This window comes from Pipistrellus kuhlii, unplaced genomic scaffold, assembly GCF_014108245.1.
Source record: "Pipistrellus kuhlii isolate mPipKuh1 unplaced genomic scaffold, mPipKuh1.p scaffold_m20_p_3, whole genome shotgun sequence".
Lineage (NCBI taxonomy): Eukaryota > Metazoa > Chordata > Mammalia > Chiroptera > Vespertilionidae > Pipistrellus > Pipistrellus kuhlii.
In genome coordinates this window covers 24260743-24278229 of record NW_023425529.1, presented here as the reverse complement: position 1 = coordinate 24278229, position 17487 = coordinate 24260743, and the positions used below count along the sequence as shown (strand labels likewise).

General features: G+C 35.8%; 1 protein-coding gene across 6 annotated transcripts in view; it reads right to left on the bottom strand.

Annotated features, from left to right (window-relative positions):
* Positions 1 to 17487, bottom strand: part of AEBP2 (AE binding protein 2) — a 59127-nt gene that overhangs the window by 16635 nt on the left and 25005 nt on the right. For 4 of the 6 annotated variants that reach the window (XM_036455671.2, XM_045587816.1, XM_045587815.1 and 1 more), the window contains exons 3-6: positions 13316 to 13423; positions 7756 to 7942; positions 4652 to 4776; positions 267 to 334 (exon numbers count right to left, since the gene is read on the bottom strand). In XM_036455671.2, coding sequence (XP_036311564.1) covers positions 267 to 334; positions 4652 to 4776; positions 7756 to 7942; positions 13316 to 13423 — 488 coding nt within the window. Of the gene's footprint in view, positions 1 to 266; positions 335 to 1440; positions 1549 to 4651; positions 4777 to 7755; positions 7943 to 13315; positions 13424 to 17487 lie in introns of those variants that run through there. The other 2 variants (XM_036455673.2, XM_036455674.2) reach the window with 2 other exon arrangements.

The window sequence follows — 17487 nt, the reverse complement described above, 5'->3', positions numbered from 1 at the left end:
CAACCAAGCGAGTATAAGATTTTTTTTTTTCTTTTTTCCTCCATTGCTCCACTCCACCAGGTTTCCACCTCACCCTCTGGCCTTTCCCCACCCCCCATTGTCCTCATCCATAGGTGCACAGTTTTTGTTCAGTCTCTTCCCGCACCCCCCACGTCCCTTTTCCCATAGAATCGTCAGTTCACTCCCCTTCCATACCTATGATTCTATTATAAGATTTAATAAAAGACATTAGTCTATAAATTACACATAATATTCCAAATACTTACATATCTTCAGGCATCCAATGAAGCAAAAGTTTTATCTTTCCAGAATCCTCTTTTCTCTTAGCTATTACCTAATAATGATAAGAAATCATAAAAGTGATTTGTAACACATTTTTCTAATATCATTAAAAGGCACTTTTAATGTTGAACTAATTAATTAAGTTCTAATTAAGAACTTTTAAGAGCCGGGACCGGTTTGGCTCAGTGGATAGAGCGTCGGCCTGCGGACTGAAAGGTCCCGGGTTCGATTCCGGTCAAGGGCATGTACCTCAGTTGCGGGCACATCCCCAGTAGGGGGTGTGCAAGAGGCAGCTGATCGATGATTCTCTCTCATCGATGTTTCTAACTCTCTGTCCCTCTCAATTCCTCTCTGTGTAAAATCAATAAAATATATTTAAAAAAAAAAAAAAAAAGAACTTTTAAGAGTTGTATCCTGAACTATATATCACCACCATCACATCTTGTTCTGCCTTTTTTCCCCAATTTTACCTCTGATTATGTACTTTTTCAAAAGAAAGAGAAAAAAGGATCTGAAGACAAGGTGTGTATAGCCAAATAGGAAAACCAGCCCAGCCAGTGTGGCTCACTGGTTGAGCATCAACCTATGAACCAGGAGATCACAGTTTGATTCCTGGTCAGGGCACAGGAATCTCGAGCAGGGAACATGCAGGAGGCAGCCGATCAGTGATTCTCTCTCATCATCGTTGTTTCTATCTCTCTCCCGCTCCCTTCCTTTCTGAAATCAATAAAAGTAGATTTAAAAAGAAAAACATACTATCTTTATTAAGGGACTGAAAATGCTATTTACTCTCCTAAGTCTTTGGCTTAGCTAGAATGATACCAAGGTTCTACATTGGTTAGAATATTATTTTAAAATATATTTTATTAATTTTTTTTTGCAGAGAGGAAGGGAGAGAGATAGAGAGCTGGAAACGTCGATGAGAGAGAAACACCGACCAGCTGCCTCCAGCACCCCCCCCCCCCCACCGGGGATGTGCCCGCAACCAAGTACATGCCCTTGACAGGAATCGAACCTGGGACCTCTCAGTCCACAGTCCGACGCTCTACCGCTGAGCCAAACCGGTTTCAGCTGGTTAGAATATTTTTAAAGAACAAACAGTAAAGAAAAAATACTTCTAGGAAGGGGAAAAGTCTATAATTTACAACAGAGATATTTTTTGTTTGCCTGGTTGGTTGGTTTTATTTTAAATGAACATCAGCCACAGTATTTAGGTTCAATCTTAAGGAATCCATATAAAAGGTGAATCAACCTGAACAAAAAGTCCTATAAAAGGGTAAGAAAAACAACATACTTGCCATTCATTACCAGATTCTGAAAATGAAGGTAATATTTAAATTAAATAGAAATGGATCAAGATGGTATTTTGTAACTTACAATTTCCATATTAACAAAAATTAGCACGTTAGTGTTTTAATAATCTAAATCTCAAGATTTTTACCAAGTTTAAAATCTAAACAGCCACACAAAATTATGTCATCCTCAAAACATAGAACTAAGTTAAGAACAGCACTCTTATGCAAAAATGAAACGCTTTCTAATCTCCATTCTGAGAAACCTATAGTCAATACCCCAATTCTAGACTTGACCATGAGATTAATTAAAAAGCACAAAAGACAGAGCTGAAATACCTCGACCAAAAAAAAAAAAAAAAAAAAAAGATATGAAAACAATGCAAACCAAGAAAGCACAGCAAGCTGACTGTAGAAATCTGCTGACCTCTTCTGGAGAAGGCTCGAAAGAAAATGTTTCAATTAAAGAAGACAAATTAGGTAAACTGCACAGCATAGAGCTTCATAGATACATTTTCCTACAAATGGTTTCATTATCAGTATGATTTTTCCTATAAAAGTTAATTTAAAAGGAGGAAACTTAAAATACCTCCACAGTGTCACTTGGGGGTAGTAAGTCACTCTTATTACTATTTCTTAAACTTATGACAAACATGTTTCATGTTCTTAAAACCTCTCAGGTGTTTTCTACAGCTAAAAAACTTATTTTCAAGGTCACAGACTATTTTGACTGTCAGTAAATTTTTAAATTTCTTCCAAACTCCTTATATTATCACCACTATTTTTAGCTCCTTTATTTTTTTCCTTTTTGATCATCTCAATTTCTCCACAGTAAACGTAAGGATTTTATCGCAGGAGCTGCTCTAATGAAAAGCAAGTAAAAGTTGGGAGCTTCACTTATTAAAATACAACCTTCTATACCACTCCTTATTCCCTAATATGCAGAAACACTTGCTCATTATTAGACCATATTTCATCGGCTTTATTGTTTTATTAAATGCCCCAAACCTCGGTCCTTAAATTTCTTTTTTTTTTTTTTAATATATTTTATTGATTTTACAGAGAGGAAGAGAGAGGGATAGAGAGTTAGAAACATCAATGAGAGAGTCATCGATCAGCTGCCTCTTGCACACTCCCTACCAGAGATGTGCCCACAACCAAGGTACATGCCCTTGACCGGAATCGAACCCGGGACCTTTGAGTCCACAGGCCGATGCACTATCCACTGAGTCAGCTAAATTTCTTCTCTTTTCTATTTATACTTAAAGAGTTCCTAGCGATCTCATCCAGTTTGATAACTTTAAATATCACTAATTATGCTGAAGACTTCCTTATTTTAATTTGTAGCCATTTCTATCCTCTAAGTTTAAATATGTGTCCATCTCCCTAAATAGTGGCACAGGCCATTACATGACTTTACAGAAAGTGCTGGAATTAGAGCTCTTAATATTCCCCTTTCTCTTCCTGATCCACTCACCACTACCCCCTCTGTTTTAAATGGCAATTCCATCCTTTGGCCAGCTGTCCAGGCAAAAAAAAAATTTTTTTTAAATCTGAAGTCAACCTTTCCTTTCTTTATCACATCTGGCATGTGATCCATCCATAATTCTTATCAGTAGTACTACTTCCAAAAGATATCCAGAATCTAACTAAATAGCCCATACCATCACTTTCTTTAAAGTCTTACATTTTTACTAACTTATTAGTTTATGCTGTCTCTTCCACTAGAGTATTGGCATGCATGGTTTACTGTTCTGTTTTAACCTGTTTTGTTCATTGCTACATCAATAATATGTGGCACACAGTAGGTGCTCAATATTTAAGCAAATAAATTATCCCAGTTGCTATACTATGTGCCTGGGAACCACATCTTATTGAACAATTTATAGACCTGCCAAATAATAAACCTACATTATGAAACTTCAAAGAATAGCTAACAATCCCTGCTGAGCAAGCTCCTAATCTTGTTGAATTACAATAAAATTCCCAGTGCAAGCACTTTAACTTTGTCTTCAAACCTAATTTTCCTTCCAACCTTTCCATCTTTATTTATATAGATGTTCTTTTAAAAGAGTATAAGAATACTATACCTTTCCTTCAACCCAAACTCACATCTCTCATGTGTTTCAATTTCTTTTGTCTAATCTTTTAATTTCCTGCCTTTAATTTTAGAAATAAAAATCAAATTGGAAATTTATTATAAGAGATGGAAAAATACAGATTCAAACCAGTGGAATCACTGATATCAATACTGACATTTTGTATTTAAATTCTCATGCATTTTAATTAAACTATGAAAATACAACCTTAATTTAGTGTGTTTTATATTTCAACAGCCAAAATTAAATAAACTCTTTTTCCAGGGATTCAAATAACTAAGACTCAGGTCTAAAAATTTTACTTCTACTAACTTACTGTCACCATACTACAGTAATTTAAATATGACCAGTCAATAAAATGGCAAATAGCATGGGAAGAGAGAACACTTGATTAACTCTTAGAAAACCAAAAATACGTTGAGTACTGCTTTTTCAAATTTGATAGTTTTCTTTTTCTATGTTGAGCAACATAATAACTCCGTGATTATAGTGAGTACCTAGTATGAAGAAAGTTGGAATTCATCAGTGGAACAAAACAGAACAAAAATCCCTTCCCTTCACAAAGCTTTGATTTGATAGCCATTATCCATTTTCTGTTCAACACTAACTTTATATGTGTGTTTGGATGTGAGGGAGGAACATGCAGTACACAGAGATGTGAGCTTAAAAGGTAAGTCTAATGTTCTAATTTTACAAATGAAAAAAAATAAATAAATAAAAATAAAAAGACACCAACTCTGCCTAGTGGCCCAAATTAAAGGCTAAAATCTAATAAGATGTCAATTTGTGGACAATGAAGTTTTATAACCAATAATAGGAAAATAAATTTTTAATGTTTGTAAAGCAAAAAGTTTTGATTTTTCTTGTTAAAATGTATCTTTGTAAAATTTGAGCAATTTAGACATATTATGAAAGTCAAAATACACATTTTCACAAACCTATGCAAATAATTTGAAAAACACAGAAACAAATACTTACAGTACTATGAAAAACAACACTGTGTCCCTTTCCTAAACTTTCTATATGAGCTGAGAGGTTAAAGCATATGGCTCGATGTCTTATCGCATCCAGTGTTTGTGCATCGAAGAAATCATGTGGTCGTGCTAAAAATCAATACAAAAGAGATAAAGAATATGTTCATAAATACAACAGTCTGCTCAACAGCCATCTAATCAATTTTCCACATAAATATGTAATAATTAAGACAGAAACAACTAAGAAGTATAAATTAAGTATTTAAATCCAAAATTTTCTTTGCTTTCAAAAAACAGAGTCTAGCTGACAAGATAAGGATGTCACAAAAGCAAAATCCCAACTAATTAGTGCACATGAGTAAATTCAGCCTCTTGGTGTGTGAGGATCTAACTTTAGAACTTATGATTCCACATTTCAGCTACTATATTTTTCATGTTATTTTGTATTTATTCTAGTCTCTCTTCCAGCACCACTTTGCATTTTCAACAATCTGATGACTACCTCCATTTATGTAACACACTTCGATTTCATTCATCACAATCAAATACATATAGAATGCATTTCAAGAACATTTTACATTAATCTGTAATTAAAATTTTTCCAATTTTAACAATGGTAATATTGTTTAGGAGTTTGGGGTAAATATTTCTTGTTTATAAATAACATAAAGCAATCTTTTAGTGTGTTCACAACCAACTTATACATTGAAGATTTAATTTGGTAAAAACGTTTTTAAAAAGTTTTATTTTCATCCCACCAATACTACAAATTAATATATGTAATTTTATAAGATCTGTAATTAAAAATTAAAATTTACCGACAACAGAAGAAATGGCTTGATTTCCAAGTACAGCATATTCTGAATTACATGTAGCTGATTTACTACACTATTCTGATTTAGTACTATGTGTAGTGGATTTACTTCCACCATTCATGGAGCTGTCAGAACACTAATCCACCAGAGCTTTGGGGGGAGCAGGGGTTTTTTACAAGTTGGCATTCACAAAGCAACCTAGGTACCTCTGTTGTCGTTGGATTTTTCTCAGAAAGAAATAAACAAAAACCAACTAGTTACAAACTAGCAGAACCCATAAGACTAAGAATGAAGTGATGAGAAATCAAAAAGAAAAAAATATCTAACATTTAGAAGGGGGAAAGGTTATGATTTTACTTAATGCTGAGAAACAGACCCGCTTCCCATTAGATCTGTGACTACTGGGGAAAAAGCATACTTTCTCCATGCTATCCAAATATGCTTTTTCCTGGGAAGGATAAGCACTTAGAGAAAATAAGAATAGGTGAAGGTGGGCGGGGAAATGGGGACATCTGTAATAGTGTCAACAATAAAGTTTAAAAAAGAAAACTTCCCCTTATTCATTCAAATCTACCCCTCCTCATTCAAGATTCAAACATAGGTAGCACTAGAATTAAAATTATAAGGTGCCCTCAAACTTAAGATTCTATTCTATTCAGACCTTAACCAAGTTATGTCCACTATTAGTAAAGTACTAAACTTGACCTAGCCAGTGTTCTCACTGGTTAATGTTGGTCACAGGTTTGATTCCCAGTTGAGAGCATGTACCTGGGTTCCAGGTTTGATCCCTGGCCTGTCAGGGCACATGTGGAAGGCAACCAATCCATGTGTCTCTCTCACATCTATGTTTCTCTCTCTCTACCCCACCCCACCTCTCTCTACTCCACTCTCACTTTCTCAGGTGAGCACTAACAACAACAACAAAAAACAACAACAGTGTCCAAAGTAGGTGAATGTGATGATCCATTAGAGTAAGAGAAGAAAATAACATTTTCAACTCACTACTTTTCAATAGTCCTTCTTGGTAACTGTTTTATGATGTGAATTAGCAGTATTACCCGTATATGCTATATACATATGTTAGAATTATGTACACAAGCATTTTTTTTAAACTGATGAGACTCATAATCAAAAGGTAACTGGATCCATAACCTAATAAATTCAGTAGAACTTTGAAAATTAAATGTTTAATTTCAACAATAAGAAAGTTAAGAGTTGCCAAAACTGGTTTGGCTCAGTGGATAGAGTGTTGGCCTGCGGACTGAAAGGTCCCAGGTTCGATTCTGGTGAGGGGCATGTACCTTTGTTGTAGGCGCATCCCCGGTGGGGGGTATGCGAGAGGCAACTGGTCGAAGATTCTCTCTCATTGATGTTTCTAATTCTCTGTCCCTCTCTCTTCCTCTCTGTAAAAAAATCAATAAAACATTTTTTTTAAAGAAAAAGAAAAAGAAAGTTAAGAGTTTAAAGAGGTTTATTTTTCACTTGTGGTTTGTTCATCTGTCCACTATAGCTTTGTAGTAACAAAAAAATTCAATGTTTTAGAGATAATTGTCTGCTTTAGAGTCTGGATTAGTGTCGGGAGTTTATCCTACCCTCTACTCAAAAGTCCCAAGAGAAAAAATAAGATGTAATCATTTTTTCTTTCTAGTTCACCCTTGCAGTAAGTGGCATCCCGTTTCAATGACAGCTTCGCTCCTATTTCTTCATTCAAGATGCATTTAGTTAGCTGGCTGACACTGAGAACCACGCAGAGCTCCGGGGTCTCAATTCCTGCTCCCAACACTGACAAGTCTTGTCATCTAATTGTGTTCTACCCTAAATGCCCAGGACATATTTCATAATCTAGAAATTAAGCACATAACAGTTGTATGTGTGTGTTACAATAGACTGTGAAGTGCTGAAACACAAAAATAGTTTTGCTATTCACACACATCACTTTGGAGCAGGTATAACCATATCTTAACTTTTACTTGTACTTTTACCTTTAACATGTTCAATTTTTTAGAAAAACTCTTAGAAACATCAATACTGCCACCACATTTTAAATTTTCTTAACTTAGAACAAAAAGTAGCCCTCAAAATATAATTCTATATAGTTTGTATGCTAAAGCCATATATATACTTGCACTGTTAGCTACTACAGATAAAACTGTCATTGAATTCTCATTGTCCCACAGTTATCCTATGTGTTTATTGCTGTTAATAAAAGTAGATGAAACAGTAAAACCTGTTTTTCATGAGAACAAGATATAAAAAGCAATGTAACAACACAGATTTTCAGTGAAACACTTACGTAACGAGCGTCGTCTTTTGTTCTTTAATTTCCTTCTTTTGTTCATTCCAGCTTTAGAAGGAGATTCTTCTTTGGCCTTTGGCTGGCTAGAAACTTTTGAAGAGTTCTGCTGACTGAAGTGTGTGGGTACGTGGCGAGCTAGCCCTCCCTGAGAAGCAAAGCTGGCATTGCAGCCACCAACAACACACTAAATAAAAATAAAAAAGCATATCAGGGATGCTGTATTGGAAACAAGTACATTTTCAGAAGTAAATCAGCAAGTTATAGAACTCATTCCAGAAAATAAAACCCTTTCATTTTACTTTATAAGTTGCCCAAAGTCAGATACATTGGTAGTGGCAGAGCTGAAAAATAAAACTCCTTTTACAGTGCCATTAATAATTACTTTTTTATTTTAAATACAGGAGACATATTGGCTCTGAAGGTACTCGGCATTACTAATAAAAATATTCGATGAAACCGGTTTGGCTCAGTGGATAGAGCGTCGGCCTGCGGACTGAAGTCCCAAGTTCGATTCCGGTCAAGGGCATGTACCTTGGTTGCGGGCACATCCCCAGTGGGGGGTGTGCAGGAGGCAGCTGATGGATGTTTCTAACTCTCTATTCCTCTCTCTTCCTCTCTGTAAAAAAAAAAAAAAAAATCAATAAAAAACATTAAAAAAAATATTTACCCATTCTAGGATGCTCACTAAGAGGTAGAGGAATGATTGAAGGTTTACTCAAATCATTGTCTATTTTATGTCCAGTACTATGCAAGATTCTGTCAGTGTAAGGATGACTGAGAAATAGATTTACCCTGAAAGTGCTTATATGTGGTCACCAATACATACATATAAAGTAACTTCAAATGACTATAATCAGGGATAAGGCACAGAGTGCTATGGGAATCCTGAAAAGAAGCAGTCAACCATATCCCATGCTTTAAAATATTGGATTTACATCTTACAAGGACTCTATGAATAGTGCAGATAGTCTGCAACAAGAATGCTCATCTATAGACTCCGACCATGGGAAGTTCAGTATCCAATGGTTACTGAATTTTTAGAATGTAAAAATTTACTACACATTCTTTGAGTACCAAGAAAGAAAATGCCTTTCAAAGTTTCCATCTTCTGCAGACTACCATATTGCCATAGAATGACCCTGTCAACTACAGGAGCCAAATAAGGCTACTATCACTAAGAAACTAAATTTTTAATTGTATTTAAATTAGTTTTTATTATTGATTGAGGTGAAATTCACATATCATACTATGTTAAAGAATACAATTTAGTGTTGTGTATTAACAATGCTGTATAACCATCAACTCTATATCCTTAACAAATTTTTTCTTTTCTTTTATTAAAACCATCTAGTAAGAAGTAGTGCCTTTATGATTTGTTTGTTATTTTATTATTATTGATTTTAGAGACGAAGAGAAAGGGAAAGACAGGTAGAAATGTTAATGATGAGAGAGAATCACTGACTGGCTGCCTCCTGCACACCCCACACTGGGGATGGAGCCCGCAACCCAGACATGTGCCCTTGACTGGAATTGAACCTGGGACCCTTCAGTCGCAGAGTGATGCTCTGTCCACTGAGCCAAACCGGCTCTTGCCCTTTATGGATTTTATTTGTATTTTTTTTAATAACCATTTTGATTTTTTATTTAAAACAAATACTTAACTCCTGAAGACTTTTAAGTATGTTAGAACAATTTGGGTATGTGTCTCTCCCTCTGCAATTGTAAATTTTATATCTAAACATAGACCAACTGTTTAGCATCTAAATTGAGAGTGCTTTTTAAATGGAATTGCACTTACTAGTATAGGTTAATTTTGCACTATCCAATAAATTTCAGCCATCCTATATAATAAAAGCCCAGCAACCGTATGGTGAATTAACCAGAATGACCATTCTACCAGTCGCTATGACATGCATTGACCACCAGGGGGCAGACACTCAATGCAGGATCTGCCCCCTGGTGGTCACTGAGCTCCCACAGAGGGAGCAACTGCTTAGAGGGCAGGTCCACAGCCACTTGGCTGACTGGGATGAGTGGTGCCCCCAGTGGGCTGATCCCCGTAGGCCACACACCTCCACACCAGTGCATGAATCTGGTGCACAGGGCCCTCTAATTCAATATAGCTAACTGAGCATTTGAAATGTGGCTATAAAATACACACCAAATTTGGGAGATTTTGTATCAAGTAAAACTTTTCATTAATTTTGTACACTTACACGATATTGAAATAATGCAATGAGTTATTTCAAAGATATTTAAGTTATTCTAACCTGTTTCAATTATTTTAATGTGGCACTGGACATTTTTAATGACCTATCCGGTTTAAACATATTTCTATTACATAGTACTGCCACAAAATAAGCCATACTTATTTTCCTTACTTTCCAAGGAGATACCATCTCTATATTCCCTAACATATATTCTAAAAACATACATTAAAAAAGTATTTTTTGTAGCCAATGTGTTAAGATACTTCAAAGAGTCCTATATAATAAAAGCCTAATATGCTAAGTGTCTGGTATTCCAGTGAATGGTCGACTATTCAACCAACCAAAGTGCAACATGCTAATGATATGCTAAGGCCACTAAACTGCTCGCTATGACATGCACTGACCACCAGGGTGCAGACGCTCCAACTGGTAGGTTAGCTTGCTGCGGAGGTCCAGCCAAGACTGAGATGGGCCAGACATGCCCTGGAGGCCTCCTATAGTCCCTCCCTGGCCCAATCATGCCTTAGTGGGGTCCCTCGGCCTGGCCTGTGCCCTCTCACAATCAGGACCCCTCGGGGAATGTTAGAGAGCTGGTTTCAGCCCGATCCCACAGGCCACTCCCCTCAGGAAGACGCCGGACGCAGGGCTCAAGGCTAGTGAGCCCTGTTACAGCAGTGTGAGCCTCTCCTGACAAGGATAGATTGGGTGGGAGCCCACGATAGGTGCAGTGGGGCTGGGATGAGTGGAAGTGGCAGGCAGCATGGGACTGTGGGTTGCACTGGATTCTGGGATTTGGCCCAATCCCCACAGGCCATCCACAGGGGCCCCACCCAAGTAAGAATTCGTGCACCAGGCCTCTAGTATAACATAAAAAAGTCTTTGCCCCTGGGTTCTCCATTTAATATTAGTCAAACAAATTTGATTAAAAAGCTCTGCATTTTCAAATTTTAGAACAGCTAACTTGACTATAATTAAAAAGCAGAGATGATAGTAACAGTTCAGATCCAACCCCTCAGGTTTAAAATCAGTATTTTATGGTATGATTCCACTGTTATTATCCTTAATTATAAGGTACCCAGTAGATTTGGCAGATTCATTTTCTCCTGGGATCTTTCAAGATTGCAAAGAACAGGCCCTGGTACATCTAAGAGTACATACCACAAGTTTATTTTACTCAACAATAAACCAAAGATTCAATGCTCTGAAAATAAAGTCAATAATGAGAATTCTAAAAGAAAATTGTTTTCTTTGATTTTGATCATTCAGCAATTAAGGACCATAAACAAATCTATAAAAATTTAGAGTGATCCCTGGCTGGTTTGGTTTAGTGGATGGAGAGGAAGGAAGAGAGATAGTAAGAAACATTGATGAGAGAGAAACATGGATCAGCCGTCTCCTGCACACCTCCCACTGGGGATGTGCCCGCAACCAAGGCACACGCCCCTGACCAGACTCGAACCCGGGACCCTTCAGTCGGCAGGTGACGCTGAGCCAAACTGGCTAGGGCTAGAACAGCATTTCTTATGTGTGGGTGCACATCAGAATTACCTGAAGAATCTTTTTTAATAAAGCAATGCCTGGCAACATGCCCCAGAGAATCACATTTAATTGGTCATGGGTGCAACTCAGACACTAGGATCTGGATACCTAGTGACACAGTTCACATAATAAAAGAAGAACCTCTCTATTCTTATGGCTTTCCAAATAATGAGATTCCTACCATTCTCCAACGGTGACCAATTCTTTTACATGGGGCAGGAGAGGTTTTTTTATTGTTTAGTATCATTGATGATCACTGCAGCTATATTTATACTCAACTAGAGACCCAATGCACAAAATTCATGCAAGGGGCTTAACCTTCGCAGCCCTGGCTTCATCCAGAAAGAAGTCCAGACGGTTCAGCTGACCAGTCTAATTAGCATATTACGCTTTTATTATTATAGACACCATCTTTGTCTGAGTGGGAGCCTCCTACAACTTGGCTGCCAAGGCTATATAATATGGGAGCTTCAAATGCAGATACACACAGACATACTAAACGGCAAAAAATTAAAGATAGCAAATTAGGGTTTTCAAAGCTTTGCATTATTATAAAGTCTTGAAAAGCAAAAGATCTCTCTGCAATGTGTGTGTTGTAAGGTGATGCATGCATTAAGTAAATGAAGGGAATCCTTTCACAATTATATACACGTATCAAGTCACAATGTACTGTAACTATCTTACAATTTTGTCAATTCTACCTCACTAAAGCTGGAAAGAAGTAAAACCAAATTTTAACATGAGTAGTATCACTACCACTATAGAGCAAATCATAAAGGAACTGAAGAAATTATTTCATCACTCATCACAGTGAATGATGTAATGTTAGTATTACCCACTGAGTCCGGAAACAAATTACCAGAATGTGCTTGAATGCACCAATTATAAGCCACTTTAGAGTGAGTATATAATAGATTAAGTCTGGTTTGATAAATTTTCTTTACTCTTCATCAACCTTTTAGGTTAGGTTCTTAGTTCCAAAATACCTAAAAAGATTGGCCGATTCAGACTTGAAAGAAAGGCTGTTTTTTAATAATTACTCTATCACAATGAGAAGTTACTCATAAGTGTTATGAAAGGAAAGCCATCATGTTGAGCTATAGAAGACTAGTTGCTAAAGAAAAATTACAGTAAATAAATGAACCCAAGACAACTAAATATCTATAACTACTGTGTTCAAAGTAAACAGAAATATCAGAATATGGGAGAAAAGTGAGCTCATCTGAAACAGTTTCAAACATATACATACAAATTTATCCAAACAAACCACAGCCACATTGAAATAAAGAAAAAGAAAATCAAAACAATCACTAAACATGCTACATACAACATTTTTTTTCCAGTTAAGTAAATATTTGTAAGCAAGATTGGGTTGAAACAACTTAGCCATGATGAAGCTTAATATTAGATGACTAACAAGAATCAAAATCACAATTACAAAAAGAAAAGATCAAGAGGATAGTTTCAAGAATCCCAAAATCCGAGAATGGGAAGCAACCAATAGATGTGTCTCTCTTACATTGACTGATGTTTCTCTCGCTCCCCAAACTCTTTCCTCCTTCCCTTCCACTCTTTCTAAAAAGCATTGGAAAAATAACCTCAGGTGAGGATTTAAAAAAAAAAAAAGAACAGAACAAAAATGCATGCATTCAAGTCATTGATCTGTCCAGTATTACATCTACTAACATGTTAAAACAAATGGTTCTTTTAAAAAAAAAAATTAAGGGCAAAAGTATGCCCATTAAGAATCTTCTCCATTAATGTTGAAATTTAAAAAATAAAACTCACATACATTTACATTTACTTACCTTGAAAGGCTTGTCTCCACTGTGCGTCAGCATATGCCTCTGTAACCAACTCTGACTGGTTGAAGGAGTGTTATATACTTTGCAACCTTTCCATAAGCAAACAAATACCTGTTTAAAAAAAAAAAAAAAAGAGCAATAATAATTTTCAGTACTTATTTCAACAGTTTTATTCCTTCTAAGCTCAAATGAGCATGTTATAAGCCTTCAATTGACTAAAAGAGCCAATCAAATGCTTAAGGTTAAACTGAACTTCCAGTGTAAGAAATTGTAACCCTTCCTTCCTCCTTAAAGCTGTTGTCCATTCCCTCAATAAGGACCTAATACATAATGCCAAAGTACCATTCAGAAGGAAATATACAAATTAACAAAACATCCTAGGTCTATGAACTAGGTCTATGAACCATTTTGTATTTGCTGTATGAGGAAATAGGCATGTACAATATTAACTGTAATGATTAAGAAAACACAACCCTGGCCCATGGTTCTCAGTGGTTAGTGTCAGCCCACACACCAAAGGGTAGAGTGTTTGATTCCTAGTCAAGAGGAAGTACTTGGGTGCGGTAGGCAACCAATCAATGTCTGTCTGTCTGTCTCTCTCCCTCCTCTCTCTCTCTCTCTCTCTCTCTCTCTCTCTCTCTCTCATGAATGTTTTTCTCTCTGTCTCTCTCACCATTTTCCTTTGACCCCATTCTAAAAATGAATGGGGGAAAAAAAAATCCTTAGGTAAGCATTAACCAAAATAAGAAACAGATATAAACAATGAAAAAAATCAAGAATAATAGGGAGATATGGGGGAGATAAGAGATAAACCAAAGGACTTGTAATGCATGCATATAAGCAAAACGAATGGACAAAAGACTCTGAAGGGGGAGGGCATGTATGGGAGTGTGTGTGTGTGTGGGGGGGGGGAGCAATAGAAAGATATGTACACATATAATACCTCAATAAAAGAAAAATAAAAAATAAAAAATAAACAAAAATAAATAAAAATCAAGAATAAAGTGTTCATTAGTGGATACTGATAGTTGCATCTTCAAAGAATGAGTAATACAATTTAACTATCAAATTACAAATTCCCTGCTCCTAAATTTCTATTATCACATGCACACTACTTATTCTTACATTGTTCTATTCATTAAAAATATTTTCAGCCGAAACTGGTTTGGCTCAGTGGATAGAGCGCCGGCCTGCAGACTGAAGAGTCCCAGGTTCGATTCCAGTCAAGGGCATGTACCTTGGTTGGGGGCACATCCCCAGTAGAAGGTGTGCACGAGGCAGCTAATGTTTCTTTCGTTGTAAAAAGATCAATAAAATATGTTTGGGTTAAAAAAAAAAAAAAAAAGACACACAGAACTGAGGAAGCAGTCATTAAAATAACAGATCAATTTTTACTCAAAATCAAAACCATTTTACAACAGATAGGTCTAACTAGGCAACACTGTTTGATGTGAGTGTTCAGAAAGTTATCTTATATCTTTATTCCACAAAAGATTTAAGTCTTTTTAAGAAGATATGTCATTAACATTTCCTCCTTCATACTTAAAATTCCTAACCTACTACATATTTATAAAATGAATGCTAAAGATCCCAAAATTAAAAGCTAACTTTTAAATGAATTCAGAAAAAAAGGGGAAAAATGTGAAGCTACACCTGTATGTTATGGAAACTAATTCAATAACATCTGATAATCACATAAGATAATAATGCTATTTATCAATTTCCTGATTAAAGATTTACTAGACTCTTAATGTCTTAAATTTTTAATCCAGGTAATAAACATTAATCAAAGCTTGGCTTAAAATTTTCACAAATCATACCCGAAAATCAGGACTGCCTTAAAACAAGTGTTTGGATACAAAATTATAAAATATTCAAACACTGCCCTAATCTAATATTAACCAACCATTACGTTTGAGAGAAACCACAAATCTCTAACTTCTAATTTTCCCTTCCTATGAATAAACCTAAGTACAGGGGCAATGGCAGTTCCTGTAATTCCATCATATAATAGCCTTAATTGTGAGTAGGTATGGTCTAGACTCGAGATGGAATAAATTCTAGTAACAAACACTATTAGGGCAACACCTTCAAATTCAAAGAAAAACCATAACATTTAACACAGTGAGTATTGTAGGAAATGAAATTAAGTGTAAAGAGACCAAAGCTAAGTATGTTTATCCATATTTGGATGAAATACTTGTGAAATATTTGAAAAATAATTAGGGGGCAAGGAGGAAGAAGCAATAAACTTGCACAAGGACAGTCTTGATACACAAAATGCACTAAAAATCCACATCAAGAATCCACAAATATTTTTAAAACCTAATTTCCTTTCCTAATTTATATTAGAAAATCCCTTGGATAAAACAGGTAGTCCAAAATCTGACATAAGAATCTTTATTCAAACCTCAGTTTTTTTCTGCCAGTTTGTTGAAAATATTTTTTACCCTATTTTTAGAAATGTTCTCATTGTAAAAGTTCTAAAAACCAAACACCATAGGAATTAAACCCAAATATGAAAGTTCAAAAATAAAACCTCTTAAGGTTCCTCTATCCGATCTTAAATTGAATTAAGATTTAGCTATATTAATTAGAACACTGAGGCACAAAGGTTCATAGTCCACCCTCTGATGACAGATATATGTTATATTAGGTTGAATTACATGTAACAGAAATAGAACAAAAGTAAATGACTAAATTCTAGTAAGCTTTCATACTTCACAACTATGTAATTTTGGGAAGAAATCATTTATCTAAGTCTCTTATTTGCTTTTTCATCAAAAACACTACGAACACACATTTGGTAACTCCAAAACATGGTAAAAATGTATGATGATGTATTTTCTATAAGACTAGTTAACAGGAAAACTGTTTAGACTTTGGAGATACCTTCTCAAAATAACTGCCACCAGATTTTTCTGTAATAGTGCATGTAAAAGAAGCTTTTTTCATGCAATACACACACACCACCAGTTGCAGATTTTTCTGCAATTGTGCATGAAAAAGAAGCTTCTTTTTTCATGTAATATACACACACCACCAGTGCTTCTCAATGGTTAGTGTCTACCTATGAATCAGGAAGTCATGGTTTGATTTCTGGTCAGGGCAATTGCCTGGGTTGCAGGCTCAATTTCCGTATGAGGCACGTGTAGGAGGCAGCTGATCAATGATTCTTTCATCATTGATGTTTCTCTCATCTCCCTTCCTCTCTGAAATCAATAAAAATATTTTTTAGCCCTAGCTGGTTTGGCTCAATGGATAGAGCATCGGCATACGGCCTGAAGGGTCCCAGGTTCGATTCCAGCCCAGGGCACATGCCCGGATTGTGGGCTCGATCCCCCATGGGGGAGGGTGTGTGTGCAGAAGGCAGCTGATCAGTGATTCTTTCATCATTGATGTTTCTATCTCCTTCTTCCTTCCTCTCTAAAATCAATAAAAACATATTTTATATATATATATATATATATAAAATATGTTTTAATAAAATAGTAAAAAACAAAAACAGGAAGGGGTTAGACAGATGATTTTATGGTTCCTTTAAGTATTAATATTTCTCAGGGAAAAATACTTTCATTTACAAAATGTGAACATACAAAAGCAAAACATATTTTTTAATACCTATTTTGTCTCAAACCAGTTAGCTCTTACAAGATCTGTCTAAAATGATAGCTATATAGAGCGTCGGCCTGTGGACTGAAAGGTCCAGGGTTCGATTCCGGTCAAGGGCATGTACTTTGGTTGCGGGCACATACCCAGTGGGGGGTGTGCAGGAAGGCAGCTGGTCGATGATTCTCTCTCATCGATGTTTCTAACTCTCTATCCCTCTCTCTTCCTCTGTGAAAAATCGATAAAATATATATTTTTTAAATAATAATAATAAATAAAATGATAGCTACAATTTTGTATCATTACTTTTAGCCATAGTAAATGTATTAACATTTTCAATTTTCTGTTAAAGTAATAAAACAGAGGACAAAAATGTTTAGTTAAAAACCTAAAATATTTTTCATGTATTGCAAAAGAATGACAAATCTCATGTATTAAGGAGATATCAGAATGACAATCAAAAGACAAAGTGATCTCTGGCTGGGTGGCTCAGCTGGTTGGAGTGTTGTCCCATATACCAAAAGGTTTTGGATTTGATTCCTGGTCAGGGAACATATATGGACTGC